General features: G+C 41.3%; 1 protein-coding gene across 1 annotated transcript in view; it reads left to right on the top strand.

Annotated features, from left to right (window-relative positions):
- The window catches only part of RCAN3 (regulator of calcineurin 3), a 29,566-nt gene extending 8,825 nt beyond the window's left edge, over positions 1 to 20,741 (top strand). Inside the window, exons 3-5 of the mRNA XM_088140962.1 lie at positions 12,119 to 12,292; positions 13,653 to 13,824; positions 16,444 to 20,741. Coding sequence (XP_087997088.1) covers positions 12,119 to 12,292; positions 13,653 to 13,824; positions 16,444 to 16,652 — 555 coding nt within the window. The 3' untranslated portion in view covers positions 16,653 to 20,741. The remainder of the gene's footprint in view (positions 1 to 12,118; positions 12,293 to 13,652; positions 13,825 to 16,443) is intronic.
- The last annotated feature ends 289 nt before the right edge of the window (positions 20,742 to 21,030 follow it).

Here is a 21,030-nt window from a genome sequence, read left to right as displayed (position 1 = left end):
AGAACAGCCATGTCTTTAAGGCTTTCTGGAATGCCAGCAGGCTAGGAGCCACATGGATATCAGGGGAATTTTATTCCAGAGGACAGGTGCTATGACAAAGACGGCACACTTCTGGGGTCCCTATTGATGACACTGTTTAATTGAAGGAACATGGAGCACGCCAAATCTGTCAGATTGAACTGGCCAGGCTAATACCATGGGAGATAAGTGGTCCCTCAAATAACCAGGTCCCATGCCATGTTGGGCTTTATAGGTCATAATCAGCACTTTGAAATGCATGTACTAGTGGAGCCATGAAGTGATGAGGTGTCAGCCTTGTGAGGTAGCCCAGACGGGAAGCATGCCCAGATGATCTAAGTATACTTTATTATAAGATTACATTAACAGAATCTTACAAGTCTGAAAGTACATTTCTCCCCCATCACCTTTACAGACCAATAAATTAGGGAGGGTCCCTTCTGAGATGTTCTACACGCCCATTCCTGTTGCGGGCTAAGCTGCCTTTTATCAGACCTGGCTGTGGCTCTTCCCCTGTCTCCCAAGGTCATTCTCACATATCATTACTAGGACATGAGTGACTGTCTGAAGGGCCTCCCAATCGAGGAAAGGCCACAACTGGTGCACTTGATGAAGTTGTGCAAAGGTCTTCCTGGCCACAGCTGCCATGTGGCTATGAGTCCAGGAATACCCCCAGATGGCACACCACTCTTGAATGGGGAAGTGCAACCCCATCAAAGGTCAAGAATGGAATATCCCCAAATCTAGGTGGCTCCAACAGCCACAGCTACAGCCACTCAAATTTGGTAGGACTGTATTAAAGACGGTGCCTCCTCATCTAAACCCATACAGCCTCCAGTCACTCAACAGCCTTACGTGGCCAGCCTGGGGTCAAAAGGTATAATTGGGAATCCCAGACTGATGGATGACCTCACTCAGCAGTTTCATGCAGATGTTGAATAAAAGGGGAGACAGAGTCAAGACCTGTGGCACCCTACAGAGGAGGGGCTTAGGGAATATCCTTTCCCTCCCAACCAACACCAACTGAAACTGGCCACAGAGGAAGGAAGAGAACCACTATAGAATGGTGCCCCATCTTCAACCCTGGGAGCCAACCCAGAAAGATACCATGGTTGATGATATCAAAAGCTGCCGAGAAATCAAGGAGTACAAGGATGGGTGTACCACCTCCATCTCGGCTCCATTACACCACCACAAGTGCAGCCAAGGCTGTCTCCATGCTAAATCCTGGCTGAAACCTGACTGAAACAGGCCTAGATAATCCACTTCCTCCAGGTTCTCATCAACTGCAGACTGACCAGCTTCTCAACACCTTCCCTAAAAATGGAAGATTGGAGACAGGATGAAAGTTATCTAAAAGTGTTAGGTGCAGGGACAGCCTCTTGAGGAGGGGGCACACCACTGCCTCCTTCAAGGCATGAGGTGCCAACTTCTCCCTCAAAGAGGCTGAAACCACAGCATGGACCCAACCACAGGATACCTCCCTGGCCACTTTCATGACCCAGAAGGGGGCCTGGTCCATTAAACAGGTGGCCAAACTGATAGCATGAAGCACCCTGTCCACTTTCTTAGGAGTCACCAGTTCAGACTCAGCCCAGATCACACCATAAGACCTTGCCCCAGTCACCTCACCTGGACCTGCCCCAATCTGAATATTCCTCACAGTGACCTTGGAGATGATTCTGGGGGCTCTCCCTGCACAGCAGGGACAAGGTCACCTTACCTAGGGGTGTTACATGGCTGTCGGTGGGCAGAGAAATATTGAAATTTTGCCACCTTTATAGCCAGGAGGTAATCCTCAATATAGGCCCTTACCCATATTAAGTCAGACTCACTCTGAGTCTTTCTCCAGTGACACTTCATGCATCTTTTCTGGCACCTCATCTCCCAGAGCTCCCAGGTGCACCCCAAGATTGGTGCACAAGGAGAAGCTGCATAGAGGTAATACAGTCCATGGGTCAGCCACCTGCCCATTCTAGGCAGCAAGTAAGGCCTTGGCTGAACCAGCCACTAAACCCTTGGGAAAGCCCCAGGTTCTCTCTGGAACCTCATTGGGTCCATCAATTGCTTGGGGCAGGCCAGTGAAGTAGCTTCTATCTCCCTGCAGGGAGGGGTGACATCAGTGAGCCAAAGGCAGTCAGAGAGTGATCTGTCCATGGCAATGGACTGATGTTAATGTCCTCGGATACCAGGTCATGTCACAACTGCCCTGAGACAGAAACCAGATCTAACATGCAGTCACTGGTACAGGTAGTCCTCAATTTATGACCATTGGTTTAGCGACCTTTTGAAGTTATGATGGCGCTGAAAAGAGTTACTTATGACTGGTCCTCACAGGTACGACCATCACAGCGTCCCCGTGGTCACGTGATCAAAATTCAGGTGCTTGGCAACTGGCATGTATTTACAATGGTTGCAGTGTCCCAGGGTCATGTGATTGCCATTTGCAACCTTCCGAGCTGGCTTCTGGCAAGCAAAATCAATGGGGAACCATGTGATTCACTTAACGACTGCCACAAAAAATGTCATAAAATTGGGTGCAGTTGCATGATGCCTCACTTAATGACCGCACTACTTAACAACAAATTTTCCAGGCCGTATTGTGGTTGTAAGTCACAGACTACCTGTATGTATCAGGCCCTCAGTGACTTGGGACTCAACATCACCAGACAGCAGATTGAAATCCCTGAGAACTGATAGCTTCAGGGACTCCACTGTCAGCTGCAGGAATCCAGCAGGGATAATGGTGGACAGCAGGAGGGCAGTATATCAGCAGCAAATCCCAACTGTTCCTGTAAGCCCAACTTCAACCAGAACAGCTCACATCTGGTTATCTGTAAAGCAGAACCTCTGAAAGTCTGTAATGACTCTCAGATGACAAGAACCACCACTCCTCCCCTTCCTGGGGTCTCAGCTGGTACAAAACCCGGTTGGACACAATTCTGAGAGGGGATCCCACCAGAGGCCAAACCAGGGCTGTGTTAAACAAGCCAGGTCAGCATCCTCATCCACAATAAGGGCAGCTTTGTTACACACCAACCTGGCGTTCAAGAGCAGTAGCTGGAGCCCAGGGTCAATGAGGATTCAGTAGCCAAGGACAGAGAGCGGAAGCTGAGGGCTGGACAGCGGACTGCTTTCAAGCTGTGGGCCCAGGGTCCCCACCCCTGGTCCCTGCCATGCCTCCCTCTGCCCATCACCCTTGTGATAGTCTTGCCTGCCCTCTCCACTCCCTCTGCCCGGCCAAGGCACACAAGCACAAATGTTCCTCCACCCACCACACACAAACCTAACCCAGCGCCCCACAGCCGTTTTCATGTATACGGGATGGATGCTGTAAGCAAACCCCACTTTCAGGAACTCCATGTATGTTTTAGAACGCATTGCGTTTTTATCTTCTTCCTAAATTTGATTACGAAAATCAAGAAAACTTATTAAAATGTAAATATTAAGTTGTCAGATACCAGACTTTTGAAGTCAACGTCAAAATCCAGATAGATTAACTTCCACATCATACTTCAAAGTCTGTTTTAGATATTTGACAAAAGCTGCCTTTGGGCCATGCTTAGTATCAAAATTTTTCATTTGGAGTTCTTTAAAGAAACAGATTTTCTATTAGCAAATAGCCCTTTTTCATATAACCACTGCACATCATAATTCTCAAAATTTAAATATCGAGAGGCAAATTCTATCTCTGTTATACCTTTCTCTAAAACTAGTAAGTTTTTGTTGAAGCAGAGGGAGAATAAAACACCATTATTACTTTTCATTGTCCTGACAGTCATGAAACAAGGTTAATCGTGCGTAGGCAGGCATGTTTCCATGACAGCTCTAGTTGAGGCTGAATTTGTTTCTGAAGAAACTGGGATTTAATTTTCTGTAATACTTTAGTGACAAAACATGTTTTTTCTTCCTTGTTTCAAGTGCTGCGTGAAATACCGTAGCTCTGTGTGCTCATTTATATTCATGAAGTTTATAAAAGGGAATAAACTCTTACCTTCCAACATCTTTTTCTTTTTTTGGAATCTTTTAAAAATATGATTCATTGCAATATAGATAGCTTTAAATGCTGCTGCTTGGGATTGGCATTAAATAAACGGGGAATAATCATATTCAATATTTGGAGTGTTGGACTGGATCCAGGAAGACCAGATTAAGTCCTCACTAGATGGCGGTGTTCACGAGATCAATGTTTCTTAAACTTTTTTATCTTGGGATCCCTTCCCACTTTAAAAATTATGGAGGACCCCAAAATAACTTTTGTTTGTATGGATTATATTTATCAATATTTACTGTATTAAAAATTTCAATTGATGCATTTGCTGCTGCTACTGCTTCTCACAATTGTTTGATGGGATTTTAATATTGTATTATTTTTCAACATAGACCAGCAAATAATTTTGATTTCATGGACCCCTGAGAGAGTCTTGGGGGACCCTAGGACCACACTTTAGGAAACACTGCACTAGATGGTTTAAGCTAGGTATAACTCAACCCAATCTTATCTCTCAAGTTGAATGATTCTCCAGGAACCTCTCCTAGAGCTCCTTGGAGGAAAGCCGAGATATAAATGTAGAAAATAAATATAAATTAAAATTAAACCAAATTTAATTTTTTTGTCTTGCCAGTATTTTTATCCTCCCTTTGCCTAGTTTTTGAAGTGTTGCCCCCAAGAGTTATGTGTGTTCCTTAGTCTATAAAAAGTTGTGCAGCACACCTCTGATTTATAGGAAGCAATTAGTTTCCTCACTGAGAATCTGTGATTTAAATAAACTAGGAGATCTTTTTGAAGGGGGCAAGTTGGAGGGAGCATTTAAGCATCTTCTTGTTCCCTTTAATAAACCATAGTTTACTGAACCTAGAACACTTTGTTCAAATCACAAATGAATTTGTGATGTCCAATAAGCTTGTAAGAAAATTTGTGAAATTGTAATGATAATGAAATACTTTTTGCAATGGTACAAACACAGATCAGAGAGAAGACATCATTCTATGTTATGTTTGCCAGTTGTTGCTAAAGTAGCTTATATTTAGTTGTTAGAGGCACTGAGAAGAATTTGAATATTAAATATACATCAGTTTTTCTTGATGTGCTGGGCCAGAGATTGTTGTTACATTGTTTGATCATGCTATTGCTGCACTAAATAATTACAACCATTTGGGGCTTGTTTTACATCAGAAAAATAGACAGTCAGACAGATAAATATTATGGACCTGGTTGCTGAGGTTCCTATCTCAGTCTCTTAGTGTAGTTCTTTGCATGCTTCCTTAGGAGTAAGTCCATTGAACAAAATGCAGATTGTCTCAGGAGTACATGGTGCAGGAGCTGAATCTGGCCCCTTTAGATACCATATTAAATACAGTATTGGAAATAGAACAGGATAGTTCTTCTAGATATTTCCCTCCATGTAAGAACAGAAACATGATCCAGAGTGAAAAGATAAAAGGAGCTACATGATAGGGGATGGTTTTCTACACAGAGGCTGCAGAAGGGATAAATTGTTAGGAAAGGACTCTGATGGGGAAGACATGCTATGTGTTTTTAAAGCACCCATTTCTATCCAGAGATTGCCCAGTGGAATGGGGTGCAGTTCCCGGAATTGCTAGCCAGCAGTCCTAACCCAGTTGGAGAAGGCTGCTTTAGCATGTGGGACACATGAGCCTGGAGGTGGAGTGGCAGGGAGGCCAGTTGCTTTTGACAGAGCAGCCTGTTTCCTTGCATCGGGGTTAGGATCCAGAGCCGGCACTCTCCATTCCTGACTTGGGGTGAAAAGGGTTGAATTGGGGTAGAGGAGATGAGTTTAGAAAGCTTGTGTAATAACCCACTCAGAGCCTCTAAGACTGAGCAGAATAAAAATCCAAATAAATGGATATCATCATCATCATCATCACAGTCACCCAGTTGTTTAGACTGGATTTAGCATTTTTATCCACCTATCGAGCCCTTCCCAAGGACCTGGAATAGGCAGATGTGGTTGTTTGATGGTATTAAAGGTTTCGTTGCAGGATGTAAGCTGTTCCAAGTAAAGCTGCCTTTTGCAATTGACTGATGGTGATTTTGTCAGTGCCAATGGTCTTCAAGTGGTGCTCCAGATGTTTTGGGATTGCATCCAAGGCACCTATTACTATTGGTACTATCTTTGTTTCTTTTGCGTCGTTCTGTTTCTATTTGCAGATATTTTGTGATTTTCTCCAGTTCTTTCTCTTCTATTCTGCTGTCTCCAGGTATTGCAGTGTCCACTATCCCAGACTTTTTTGTCTTTCTTATCAACAGTTGTTAAGTCTGGGGTGTTGTGTGGCAGGTGCTGTTTGAATTCTAAAGTCCCAGAGCACTTCAGCGTCTTCATTTTCTATTACTTTGTCTGTTTTGTGGTCCCACCAGTTCTTGCTCGCAGGCAAATGGTATTTCTTGCAGATATTCCAATGCACCATTGTTGCTACTTTGTCCTGCCGTTGTTTGTAGTCAGTCTGTGCAATCTTCTTGCAGCAGCTAAGTGGTCCACTGTTTCTTCAGCTTCCTTGCAGAGGAGGCATTTGCTTTATTATTATTATTATTATTATTTAGATTTATATTCTGCCTTTATCAGTTCAACTCAAGGCAGTGTGCATAATGCTCCCACCTCCTGTTTTCCCCACAATAACCCTGTGAGGGAGGTTGGGCTCAGAGAGTGGGGCTGGCCCAAAGTCCCCCAGACCTATTGAAGTTGGACTGTGCAATAATCACTGTCCAGGGATGGGAAGGGAACCAGCTACTAAATTATTCTTTCATCATTGGATCAAGTGAAATCCAGTATTTCCTTCTTTAGCAAAACATTCCCATCTAGTACATCTTATGTAATTACCCTATACCTGTTCAAAATGATGAAATAACTTTGAGAAATGTCAAGTTTCTCTTGAGCACATACAGTATTGCACTCCTCAAATACTGGTCATTGGTGGTATTATTTGATTTTTCCTTATATGATTTATATGATGTATTGTTGTCTGCTTGTTGCATATATTTACTTTTTGGCTTTTTGTATATAGTCAGTGCAGAAATAGAATTCGATCTTCCACCATTTGAAACCACTCTTCTTTACATCGTATCAGATTATTCTGGGGTCAGCGGCCTCTGATCTGCTTAATTTATAAGGTTGAGGACAAGATATATAAAATAATCTCTCATCTGACTGGTGCTTTTTGTTAATTGGATTTTTAAAAATAAAATAGCCATTTTTTTCGGTTTGTACCCTACTATAATATTATTTACACATACCTGGTGTGACCCCCCCCCATCTTAAGAATACTTATCTCATTTTGATGTGCATCCTGCATAGCATTTTTCTCTTTCAACCCTTGTACAGTTGTTGTTTCTGGTTCAGCGCATGGAGCAAAGAAGCAAGAACCCGTGCTGGGAACGTTTCACTGCAAAAATAGCTTGCTGTGATTATCCTGATCTGGTTCCTTGCAGTCCTTTTTATCTCGTCTCAGTAATGGCCTAATAGTTGTCCCCATAATCCTGATTTATTCACTTGGCTACCTCTGCAAGATTCTTCCCCCAGTGTTCCAAAACACATGGTGACTTCATGAAATGGTGCCTCGTTTCCACAAGGTCATCTTGAGTGAGCCTATCTAGAGATGATGCAGTGCTGCAGTGCTACACAACTTCTTTTTTCTTTTTTTGCAAGCACTCCTTACCTCGTTTAATTTATAGCCCCACTCCCCTGACCTTGGCAGTTGGGAGGGGAGAGTCCTTCTGTACTAAGGCCAAAAGGGAAAAGAGGGTGAATGGAGGAAGAAGGTGGCATTTATTTTTGGCTGCACGTAGCCCTGGGCATCCATAAATGAGAATTTCTTTGCCTCAGTGATTCTACCAAGGACATATGTAATAGGTGGCTGTTTAGCTTGCTGACCTCCAAAACAGATGAAGGAGAGAGTGGGAAAAAGCCATAACGTTTGTCCAGCGCTCTGGAAAAGGGACTGACAACATGTGACCATAAATCAGATACATGTATACTTTCTAAAGCAGTTTGCTTAACAGCTTTGGATGGAAGGGGGGGGATTATGTAATAGCTGATGTAACAACATTCTAGGGTCTGTCTGTCTGTCTGGGAAATCTGAAATGTAACAGACTGACATGTGGTTGTTCTGTCAGTGGGGTGGGATCTGGATGAGATGTGTTTGAAGCAAATCTTGGCTTTACAAGGCTTCTTTTGTGCAGAGGTGGAATAGTCCAGTATTTCTGTTAGTACCCATTTCTAGTGTGGATAATATACAGGTAGTGAAGATGGTTTGAAAGTTGCATTTAATTCTGCATTTTCTAAAATTAGTTAGAGGAGTCAGATTGCAAATTTAATGTTTTCTCACTGCATCATTTCTGTGGTCAAAATCAGTCTCCCTTTCTCATGAAGCTTTGTGGGCAGAGGGTGATAGATTTTCAGGTATCTCAAATGACCTGCACGTGTGATATTAGTATAAGGTTAAACATTTTGTTCAGTCACTTATCATGTTACAGGGGCGTCATCATCTACAGGGGCATGGATACAACCATCTACATCTCTTGACGTTGATGGAAGAATGATTAGTTCATGCCAGACACCACCTCCCCCATTTATCTAGAAGCCTCATGTTTAGCCCTATGTATGAAAACTCAACCTCTAGTAAAAATGAGCCAGACAAACGTATTCAGGGCTGGTGATTCATCCTGAAGTGGAAATACAAGGTCACCAGTGAGCAGACTGAAAGGGATGGTGCCTTGTTGAATTCCTTGAATTCAGCTCAATTTGAACGAGTCCAGATTCTTCTACAGCAGTTTCAGAACAAACTGTTGAAGCACGCAGTACCTGAAGCCTGCTTTCAGATTGCACAAATAGGAGTGACATTTTAGTGAGATGAAAATGTTAAGCATTTAGACAATACATTAGAAGAGTAGAAGAAAACAGAGCCGATCATCTCTGCCTAAATGTAGGTTATGCTGCATGGTTAAGAAGACAGCCTAGCGGACCTTGTTTCTCCACAGCATATGCCGCTGACTTGGTAGAGCTGGCCCCTGGGCTCTGGCGATCTCTGCCCTTGTCCTGTTCAACAAAGTTTGTGCACTGCCTCTAGGAGAAGTTAGGCAGAGAATTAAGAAGATTTGGGGATTGCCTGTAAGTGTTTGTATGTATGAAAATGCCAGGGAATGAATGCCATTGCTTTGGGAGGCCCCCAGAATGTTAGTAAACAAAAAGTTGTAGCTATGCAGATATTGACCATATTTGATAGTAGCAGGTAGCAGCACGAAGCTGTGCTTGGCTGTTCTCAGGGGGAAAAGAAGCTAAGCAGGATCAGACCTGGTTCGTACTTGAATGGGAACCAGGATACTGTATTCCAGACTATATGATACACAGGGAAGTTGGAAAAGCATCATGGAAAAAAGCAGCAGCAAATCACTTCTGAACTGTTGCCAAGAAAATTACATGGAACTAGATGTATAGCATATATGGGTCTCTTCCCTCCCCCTAGTTTATTCTCATAACAGTCCTATGAGTAGGTTAGGCTGAGAGAGGGAGACTGTCCCAAGGTCAATAATGAGCTTACTGTCTGAATAGGAGCTTAAATCCTGGTATCCCCAGCCCTTTTCTGTCAACAATTTTGACATTCAGCCTTGCATTCAGGGTCTTTGAAAGAATCCTAATGAGGAAATATTGCTCAGAAATATTTTACTGGCACCAGGTTTATGGGAAGCCTAAAAAAGGTATTGCATATACTGTATGTGTTTTATTGTGTATCTTGATTATTTAATTTCCAATCCAGATTATACTATTATAGAAAAGTTGCACTGAATACTTTTCATAATATCTCTCCAAACTAGGTTTCCTAAATGTCAAAGTCAAAAATTTTAGTGGGTATTCAAAGGCAATACCTTTATTAGACCAACTATAAGTTTGCGAAAATAGCATTTTAAATATCCAAGAAGTCTTCATGAGGCATGGTACTTTAAAAGCACACAAAAAAAATGTAGGGCTGTTTAAGCCATGTCTGCACCAGGATACAGAATTAGATGGATCACAAGAGCCGATTGTAGTCATGCATATTAGAACCCATTAAATATTGAAGCTCCCTAAGATTTGTTGAAAACTAAGGAAAGCCTAGATGGGTCTCTTCTCCCTTCTCCCAGTTTATTCTCATAACAACCCTGTGAGATGGTTTAGGCTGACTATGCCAAGGTCACTGGTGAGCTTATTGTTCCAGAAGACAAGAAAGAGAAGGAAAGAAAATAATTCTTAATCATTCATTTTTGGAAATAAAAAATCCAAATGTGTAAGTCAAAACTTTCCATTTGTAAGAAAGATGTACAGTTATATTGGAAATGGAGAATATACATTTGTATGCTCTTCAGTAAATCCTCCTATGGCCTAATAAAGGCGGTGCCTTTATACACATGCTGTACTGAGTTATTTTTCTCATGGTCAATGCAATCTTGCCTGTGGGGTTACCGGAATGCTTAGCTTAGCAGGTCAACATTGGAAGTGCTGTAAGATTCTGACTGCCCTGGCTAGCCAGAGATCAGTCTAAAATGCAGAGTGGCTGTTTGTGGGAAAAACAACATTAATGCCAATCATCTGGGTGAAGCAGCATATGGGAACATGTGGACAATCATAGGATGAAGGCAGTTTCTTTTTTTCTGACATACAAAAATATTTCTCTGTAATACATATGAGGAATTCTTAACTGAATTCTGCATACTCCGTGATTCCTATCTGCCTGTGAAGGATCATCAATTCTAAATACTGGAAGAGAGAAATTGGGATGGCGAGAAGCAATCATTATATCAAGGCAGTCACCAAATGGGTTCACAAATCATGATAACCCGTAGGCAAGGTTGCAAATTATGTGAACTCAGCTATTGTACGCTGTGATTTATGGATTTTAATGCAGAGGTTCTCAAACTTTCTCAACTCATGGTGCCCTTAGTGTCTCAGTAATGTTTTTCATGATGCTCCTAGATGTATGTGCAGTGTCCAACAGATGTCAAGTATTGCAGTGTTATTTTCCATCACTCCTGTGAGTTAACTGTGGCACCCTGGGGCACCATGGCACACAGTTTGGGAACCACAGGCTTAGTGTAACGTGTGGATCTAACCTATTAATATGTACAGATGTGGGAACCAAATGAGCTTAATGCCATTTACAAACCCGTTAACTGTGAGAGTAGCTGACTACTTGCCCTTGAAGCAGAAGACATAAGGGGCGTTCATTTTATAGATTCAGTCTGGTCCAATTAACTGTTAGCTTTGCAGATTTGAAACTTGGGTTCAAATGCCCGTTGCACTAATATCACTGGATTACATTTGAAATATACAATATCTTGACTCCAGCACTTTGTCTCATGGGATTCCTGTCATTGTGACAACACTGTAAAGCAGGGTTTCTCAACCTTGGCAACTTTAAGACGGGTGGACTTCAACTCCCAGAATTCCCCAGCCAGCAAGGCTGGCTGGGGAATTCTGGGAGTTGAAGTCCACCCGTCTTAAAGTTGCCAAGGTTGAGGAACCCTGCTGTAAAGCATTCTCAGATAAAATTTCTCCATCTGCGTAACTCGTCTATAACCATGTTAAATCTATACAGAATCAAAAGGCTTTTGAAGTGTAAATTGTTACAACAGTTGGTTTTTTAATGAAAAGCGAGCTGACTCTAATATACCATATTTGAACATTGTGCTAGTCACAGATTACAGTGACAGTAGGTGCACCATTGGTAGACCTGAAGGCCAGGCTGAGAGATCATCCTGGAGAAGATCTATCTGTGTGGTTGCTAGGAGTCAATACCGACTTGATGGCACATATTCGATGATTGTATAGATTTTACTCTAAAAAAACAACAACACTAATAATAATAATAGCAACCACTAGATGGCACTATGAACTAGATGGCATTATATACTCTTTTAAATACAGATTATTGCTCTTTGAATGCAAGGAAACCAGTAATTACATGAGTCTGTGTTTTTCTGTAGATATTACCAAAACAAAAAAAAGTATCAGCAAAAAAGAAAACCCAACTAAGAAACATTCTAGATGAGTTTGTTTATTGAAGTAAGCTTTGAGGTACCTTAATTATGTGCATTTTTTTCTATCCTTAGGAAAGATTTGAAGCGCTTTTCACAATCTATGATGCTCATGTTACATTCCAGTTATTTAAAAGCTTCCGAAGAGTAAGGATAAACTTTAGCAATCCAGAAGCAGCAGCAAGAGCACGGATAGAACTCCATGAGACAGACTTCAATGGGAAAAAACTGAAGCTATATTTTGCCCAGGTATATATATTTCTTATTTGGATCCCCCCTTTCTGTTAAAAACAGAAACAGTCCCCAGGGTCTCTTCTTGCTTCTGCTCCATATAATCTAAAAGTACAGCAATTTGTATGAGGTTTATGTTAGTCAGTTATGGCAGTGTTTCTCAACCTTGGCAACTTTTAAGATGAGTGGACTTCCACTCCCAGAATTCTGGGAGTGGAAGTCCACTCATCTTAAAGTTGCCAAGGTTGAGAAACACTGAGTTATGGTATGATTATCTTGCCTTTTAAAGCACATTTGAAGTCCTTGCTGGCAAAGCCTGCTTACTTTGTGATGCTTCTGGGGTGAAATAGGCTGCTTTCATAGAGTACTTGTGGTCCTTTCACCACAAAAATGGACTTGGAGAAGTTAAATGCATCCTACGCAAATAACTCGAATCAGGAGAGCTGACAAACAAAAAGGATAGAAAAGTTCCTGTCTAGAAAGTCATCGGCATGCAGACCATTCTGTTTCTTTCAGATGTGCTGTGATGTGCTGTATCTTAGTGTTCAGAGAATCAGGTCTGTCTGCGCTCCGTACTACAAGCACACACACAAAACACCCACAGTGTTCTGGGCTTGGCAAAGAACGCTTCGTTTAAAACATGCTGTTTTTTTTACAGGATATTATTTCTGTGTCCTGCATCAGTTATGTAGAATGTCTCTCTTAACAATTTTATTTCCCTTCAGGTAGTCATACAAATAGGCAAGGAACTCTGCAATGTATGGAACCCTACAACAGAAGCTTCCCACCTTCTTGTTGATTCATTCCAGTCTGCTTAGAATTCAGCACCATTAGCCATAAACTGTAGGTCTATCTACGTGGCTATATGGACAATGAAAAATATTGGAGGGTTACCAAAAAATTTACTTCATCCATGCCCTTGGATTTAGCTGGAGATAAAATCTTAGCTTTGCCACTGATTCAGCAGGGAGTCTGCAGCAGGTTGTGCAGCTGTAAAATAAAGTAGGAGTGACCTTTCCTGCCAGAATCCTGTACTGAATAAGTGGATACCTAAAATGGATGGGGACTTAAATGGGCCCTTAATTTGGCTCAAGCAATGTGTTCTTTACTAACTAGCCTGGTAAATGTTTAACTCAAGTAGCTAGAAGAGAATTAACAGTGCATTCAGTATCCAGTGTCTTGTCCAACCAGTGAAAAAACAATCCCAAATAATCTTTATAGCTTTCCCAGTGTTGTGTCCTCTAGATGTGATATGCAACAACTCCCAACATCCTAATCTGCTGGAAATATTAAAGGGGAAAAGTAGGACTAGAAAGACTTTAAAAAAAAATCTGACAAGTTATGGGTCTTACTGTTCTGACAACATTTGTTCTTTCAGGTTCAGGTGCCCAGTGAAGTGGGAGACAAATCTTACCTTTTGCCCCCCCAGCCTGTTAAACAATTTCTGATATCGCCACCTGCATCACCACCAGTAGGATGGAAGCAGAGTGAAGATGCTACTCCTATGATAAACTATGACTTGCTTTGTGCTGTTTCAAAATTGGGGCCTGGTAGGAATGCTTTATTTTCTTTCTATTTTCTGTACTGATACTTCTGTCTTTATACAGTGCATCGTACTGAGGAATTCACCCCTGTCAAAGATGATGACAGTGACCAGTTTAGATAGTTTTATAAGGGAACTAGACATATTTGTGGAAGAATCAGGCTATCAATGACTATGAGTCTTGATGGATGTTTATTACCATCTGAATCACTGGTAGCAGACTTGAAATATCCTTTAAAATGACAGTAGAAGAAGCCAGTTAATCTTTTCATGTTTGTGAGATCCATGAATTGGCCAATCTGGAACATAGCTTGCTGGTCTAGGTAGACTCTTGGTCTCTTCCAGCTTCAGAACTCTTTAGGTTCTTAGGTTAATAAAAAGTAATAAAAGCGGGCTTTCATGATAGACCATAGCAAATGGTCAAACAGATGCCAAGTATGATGTCTTGGTTAACATCAATATCTAATGTTATCAGAGTCTGTTTCAAAATGCTATATTGGAGGCTTTCTCTTCAACTACATGACATCCGTTCTGTGAGGTCCTATAAAATTCTATCTGTACAACTATATTATCCTTCCCCAACCTGGTGCCCTTGAAATTATTGGATTTGAGCTCTCACAGCACAGACATGGAGCATTGATGTCTAATCTCTGGAGGGCACCAGAGATTCTCAATCTGTAAACAGTAGGTATGATCATTCAAGAGCTTGGGGTGATGTGCCCGCCCAGGTTTTGACTATGGCACCAGTCACAGCGCCAGGGCAGGGGTGATGGAGTGGCTATAACTATAACTATAACTGTGAGATTCTGGTGGCTAGCAGGGATGTTGCTCCACAGATTACTGGATGTAAGACCCTATTTGTGAAGTTGGGCATTAGGGATCAAATGGGACTGTTGTCCCTGTACCGGCCTCCCTGCTGCATAATAGCCTCTCTACCTGTGCTGCTCAGTGCTCTGACTGGATTGGCAATGAACGTCCCCAGGCTTATAGTTCTGGAGGACTCTGCCTTCCTTGGGCATAGAATCAGAGGCAGTTTGGGAATTTATGGTCACTATGGCAACCATGGACCTGGCCCAGATTATTGAGGGTACAATTTACAGCGGGGGGTCACCCATTAGATCTGGTTTTTGTCATGGGGGAATAGTGACGTGATTTGGAATTTGAGTTCTTTGTCATGGACAAATCACTCCCTGTTAATCTTGGCGTTTCCATGGCTGAGGAAGGACATATTTGATCCGTCCACCCCAGTTCCCTGGTGAATCAAGCTAGGTTTCTGCACTGTACTTTGCGTATGGTAATGGGCTGGATGAGAGCCAGTAATCTGAAATTAATACTTTGGGTAAATGATTCTCAAGTCCAGGAAATTAGTCTTCAATCTGTTCTACCTCACTGACTCCTTGGAAGACTTCTTGGAATCTCCAATTAGGTAAGGATTTGGCAGGAAAAATTCTGGCTACCTTACCTAATTCAGGCTTGGGAAAGATACTGCTTTTATCTTCCAGCAGCCCCAGACAGCATGGCTAACGGTGAGAGAGACTGAAAGTTGTAGCTCATCATCATCTGGGCCACATGTTCCTCCACACTGCCCTAGATTGAACCATATTATATCACTTCTCAAAGGATTATATTGCCTCCCTGTTTTCAGGCCAATTCAAGGGCTCATTTTAAAGGCATTAGCAGTTCAGGATCAAAATATTCAGAAACTAATGTATTTTTATTAAACATTTCAAAAAATGTGTATAAACAGGCAAAGTAAATAAAGAAAGGTATGAAAAAATAAAATACAAATGATTAAATTAGGAATTTAAAAATGTCATTTCCAGTATATCATTAATTAATTGTGAATAACTGAACATAGCAACTTTCAGGTTTTTAAAATTATCTATTAAGCTCTGAACAAACTATAAATATCAGGAACCATGGTCAGCTGAGTGTAAATCACAGAATAACATGAACTAAAATAAATTCTATTCATTCTGTTTCAATTTAGAAATCATATAGCATTAAAATATAGGCTCTGTGCATAAGAGAAACCCAAATTTCACCCTGTGTATAAGTTGACATTTTAAATTAGACCTATTTCTAAATAATATTACTGGATGCAGTACATTATGGTTACTGTATGATTACATTACAACACACTAAACATGGTAACTGAAGTAACTCATTTGGATTCAGCCATAAATTATTTGAATGACTTGGGTTTACAATAGAATAAGCCACAAAGAGACCAACCAGGATTAAAACTAACCAAACATGTTATCTTAATGTCCAAAGAAAGCATGTCATGTCAATTCAGCCGTATGTATATAGAAAGGAGAGGACCATCATTTCACACTAATGCTTCGATCCTTTTGATACTCATTGCTTAAGGCTTTTTTCCTGAATGTTTTCAATTTGTTTTAATGTTTATAATTGTACAGTCTTGTTTCCTTCTAACTGTATAGAATCTGAGTGTTATGGGGTAATATTTTCATTGTATCCTAACTATGGTATGGTATCTGAGCATCTGTTAGGATGAAGGTACAGTAGAATTATTTGAAATTGCCAACTTTGGTAAAAAGAGAAGACTCTTGCTTTACACACGGTATAAAGGACCGTTTACCATGTCTGTCGTACTCTCTAGGGGAAAAGTATGAGCTCCATGCTGGAACCGAATCCACTCCGAGTGTTGTGGTCCATGTGTGTGAAAGCGAAACCGAAGAGGAAGATGAAGTGAAGAACCCCAAGCAGAAGATAGTGCAGACTAGGCGCCCAGACCCACCGCCCGCCTTAATAAGCGAAACAAAAACTCTTGAATGTATGCTAGAAGTAGGAGGTGGGATGCACTACTGATCTGAGGCTATTAATCATGGCAGTGGATGATTACTCATATTTGCATTGCTGCATCCCGCATAGCAGCAACAGACTCCTCTTGCAGTCATCTCGCATCAAGAAGACATTTTGAAGAGCACTTTAATTTTTAAGGTCAACTTCCAAGATGTAGCAAACCCACTAGGCTGCCAATCCTAGGAGAGTGCCATTTCTGGAATCTGTGTTACCATCCACTTGGTGTTTGTACGGCCGAAAGGAACTTGGCTGCTGCCATCTCTCTATGGGCTACCACATGGTTTTGTATGTGAGTCTCTCATGCATATTTTTGTGTGCTGGTGTATAACATGAATCTGATTCATTTGATGTTCTAAGTAATAGTGACAAAATATAAATGTAATGTACAATGTACATTGTTATCAGTAGGAGAATCTCAAACTGTTTTGGGGTGATAGAATCAAATATTCAAGCAGGTTTGTTTTGTGGTTTCTGGGTTTCCCCCCCCCCCCTTATAGGTGCCATAGTTGTGTGTGTTGAATGTCAAGGTATTCTTATGAGTTGATGTAAAGCAAAACAAAACAAATTGGGAGTTGTAATAGTTCTTTTCTGCCCCCTGCAACTCGGGAAATTAAACAATTGAAATACCTACAAGGATACAGTGGAGAATGGATTCATTACCTTCAGGCACATTTTCCTAACCTGTCTTTTAACACCTGCTGTGGTTATGTCTAACACCAGATATTTCCAAAGCAGGGAGTGTCTTCTTCCATAGTCCTGTGTACCGCTTACGCAGCTTGCTCTTCTTCGCCTGTTTTACAGACTATCCTGGTTGGCCAAGCAAGTATAGCCCGCCCACTCTTCATTTTTCTGCTACTTCAACTGTTTTCCATTTGTGAGAAAACCCCAATTTATCATTTCTGGGCTCAGGTCACACATGCTGTGCCAAGATTTTTAGCCATGGTTTGTTCTACAAGCCATAGTAACCTGGTTTATTGATAAAGCTAAGCCAAAAACAAACCAGCTGCATTATGTCTTATGCAATATGTGAATCAGCCTGTTGTCTTATAGAGAATGCAAGTCAACATTTCCCAGTGAGCTTCTGGTTGAATTGCTTGTTTATTGCCTGGTTTATTTTCCTCCCTGGCATCAACCATCTAGCTTCATTATTTCTCAGGAAGGAAAGAAGAGGTGCACCAAGATAATCTGCATTCTGCTGTGCAGGAGGAAGGCTAACCATTCAGCTGCAGAGACTTGAGAAATAAGGTTAGACCAGTTGTGTAAATTGCTCCTTATGCCTGCCTTTCTCTTCTCAATGTCTTTCTGCAAAATAGCACCTTTATTCAATTATTTCTGTAATATTACATGTCTGAAAGTGAATACCTTTTTATGGCTGAAATAAATGGAAAAACAGATACAGGAAGTGTTGGGTTCTACTTTATCTGTATAATCATCAGTTATTCCAAATTCTTTGTGAATCAGGTTGAATTCAGGGCAGAGAGTCCATTTTCCCACCTTCCCCCTGTCTCTTGACACATCCTAGAGTTGGAGATGGTTGTACTATTTTCCTTAAGACTGCTACATCTGGGCAGCAGAAATGCAGATGACCACCAGATGGCAGCACATACCGTTTTCTGGATCTCTTTGCTGTCCCCTAGTGCTTGCTTGACTTTTGCATCCCAGAGCTAGTAGCCCTAGTTCTGCTGCTCATGCTTTAACCTCTCCATGGGCTGATTCCCAGAAAAAAAATCCCTTTGAATCCTCTGCACTTTTATCATAGGGGAAAGTGAGCAAACCACAAATAATGGCTAGCTGTTTACAGTGATTCAGGATAGTTTAATTTTAAGCAGAACTTTGCATTCGTAGTAGATGAAGAGTGTCTTTGATCATTTCAGAACTCCTTTATCACTAAATTTTACTGGATGGCCTTGAAGCAGTTAGATTCTCAGTCTAATCTTCAAGAATCTGTAGGATCATGGGACACCTTATGCAACTGTAAGGTCTTTTGATGCAAACGTGATTAATTTAGAAGGGGAAGACTAAAGGCAACTGCCAGAATAAAGCTTAGCTTTGACCTGTTATTTTAAGAACAAAAGCCAGCGTATTTATGTATGAAAAACACGGCTGAAGTTTCCCATAGTATGACTTCATTCCGGTAACATGAAATCAAAACATAACATGATACAAGTTTTGTATCTACATATAGAGAAGTATTGATTATTGACAGTAAAATACTGAGCACCGTGCTATGTCTCTGCTGTGGTGGGATATTGTGGAACAGTGAGCCCCATTTGGGCAGATAAAGTTAGATTCCATTAGCTGATCTCAAGGAATCTCATTGGCCCTCTGCATTTGTGAAGTTGTGAACTTGGCTCTCTTGTTGCTGATGGACTGCTGAGCAGCGCAGTGAGAAGCTCATAGTTATGGGGTTTGCTAGCATGTTGTGTAGAACGTGGCCTTTTATTACCTCCTACTTTCTCAGACTGATTAATGCTAGTAGGGAGTCCCAGCTGAAGAACATGGAAAATGCTGTGCTCTTTGATTCATCCAGCAGGAAAACAGATACAATACACCTTGGCAGTGTATGATCGATTTGGGGCCATGTGATCCTCTACCTATTTTCAAATGCCTTCTGTAATAGATCACATTAGATCTCTGGTAGGAGTAGTTTGCTGCTTTCCTGCTGCTTCAGAGAGAGAGAGAGAAGGAGCTCTGAAAGAGGGGGAAAGGGGAAACATTTGCTTATCCCTACTGATGGTGATCAGTGGAATTTTTCTGTAGGACAATAGAATATGTGGCCCTTGAATTGTGTTGTTTTCTCTGTAAAATGATCGAGGCTTCTCTTAGACAGAGAACTTTCAACACTACAGTATTGAGGGCAGCAAAACAGAAAGCAAGCAGAGAAAATCTTTGTGGCAACACCCAAACATTCGGTTTAAGTCTGGCTGCAGTTTTTATTTTGCCCACGTTAGTTGGTATAGTGGCATATTTTATTGTTTTTCACCCACAGCACCAAAGGAACTTGAGATGGCTCTGTTGTGACTTGTCTTGCTGTTGGAATCTCATAGGTACCTGATGGGTCATTTTGAAAACAGAACATTGGCCTTGAGTCTGATTTGACACAGTTTTTGTATACTCTCTCTCTCTGCCCTTCACGTACTTTGGAAGGGCTCGACATGTTTCATGGCTTGCAGTATATATTTCTAGTCAGGTGGTGTGATCAATATTATCTTTCAACAACCCATGCAACCTTTTTTCCCATTTGCACTAATCAGGAAACAGAATTATCAGTGCTAATGAAGGTGTAGTTGTTTAATCAGTTCAGTATTTTGCAAGTTTCACGGTACATAGAAGGAAGGGATCCAGTCAAAAATCCCGTCTTTTAACAGCTGCAGCAGGAAGATGTACAATCTGTGAAAAAAGCTTTTGGGTTTTTTTTAAAAAATGTTGTATATCTTTGCCACTGTATGTTGTTAGGGCTTCATGGGAGTATATAAAGAGAACCTGAGTGAACAAATGACCAAATCATCCAGATGTGGAGTCTGCCATTGTGAAAAGGTAATTGTTTTCCCCGTTAATGCAGTTCAATTAAAGGGATAACCAGGGGCAGCCATGTGAATCATTAAACAGTCAGGGCTGATTTAGGCCTGCTCTGCCCTATATAAATCTTACAAACTTTGGCTCTTCTTGTAACAGTAAAGTTCTTTCTCCCAGAACTGTAAATACTGTTTGCTCATGCATAGCTCTTGTTGCACTTACAGGGTATTACACTATTATCTTGCCAGCAAACTGCTAAGCCTCTTCTGCGGCTAAAAAAAAAAGGGTGTATTCATGTTTGTGAAATTAAACAAGGTGGAAGTTTCTTTTGTGAAATGGAGCTGCACAGGCTACCTGAATGAGGAACTGAAATGAATATCTCTGCACACCTCCATGTAAACTTTGGACTTGCATCCCATGGTCAAACCTCATGGTGGTTTCAATATTTGTTAAGTATTCTCCAATAGAAATTGTTTCTGTGCAACATGCCTGCAATGGGATAACCCAGCCAAGACAGCATTTGGGATGTGTCTATTCCAAATAAACCACTGTGAATAAAACAAGGATAGCATTTGGAAATTTCAGCCTCGTTGAGATTGAGACTTTTTGCTCCCTAAACTGGCATTTTGGGAGCTGTAGAGGGTAAGGAAGATGACCTTGGAGATATGCAGGTGCTGTTGCCCAATATTTTTTAAGTCCAGAACATCCAGATAACGTTCAGAAGTGGCTCAGACCCCTCCCTAATTCACTGGAGGAGGAAGGGGGTACAGCACAGTCAGACTTGCAAGATTCTGTTATAGCCAATCTCAATAAACATAGTTCTAGACATCCTGTGGAGTTGATTTCATGGTCTGGTCTACCTAGAGGG

The sequence above is a fragment of the Python bivittatus genome, unplaced genomic scaffold (genome assembly GCF_059951505.1).
Source record: "Python bivittatus isolate LINGU-HERP-01145 unplaced genomic scaffold, Pbiv_v1 ctg000250_np1212, whole genome shotgun sequence".
NCBI classification, from domain to species: Eukaryota; Metazoa; Chordata; class Lepidosauria; order Squamata; family Pythonidae; genus Python; species Python bivittatus.
The sequence above is the reverse complement of the archived record's forward strand: the minus strand, read 5'-3'. Positions and strand labels throughout refer to the sequence as shown.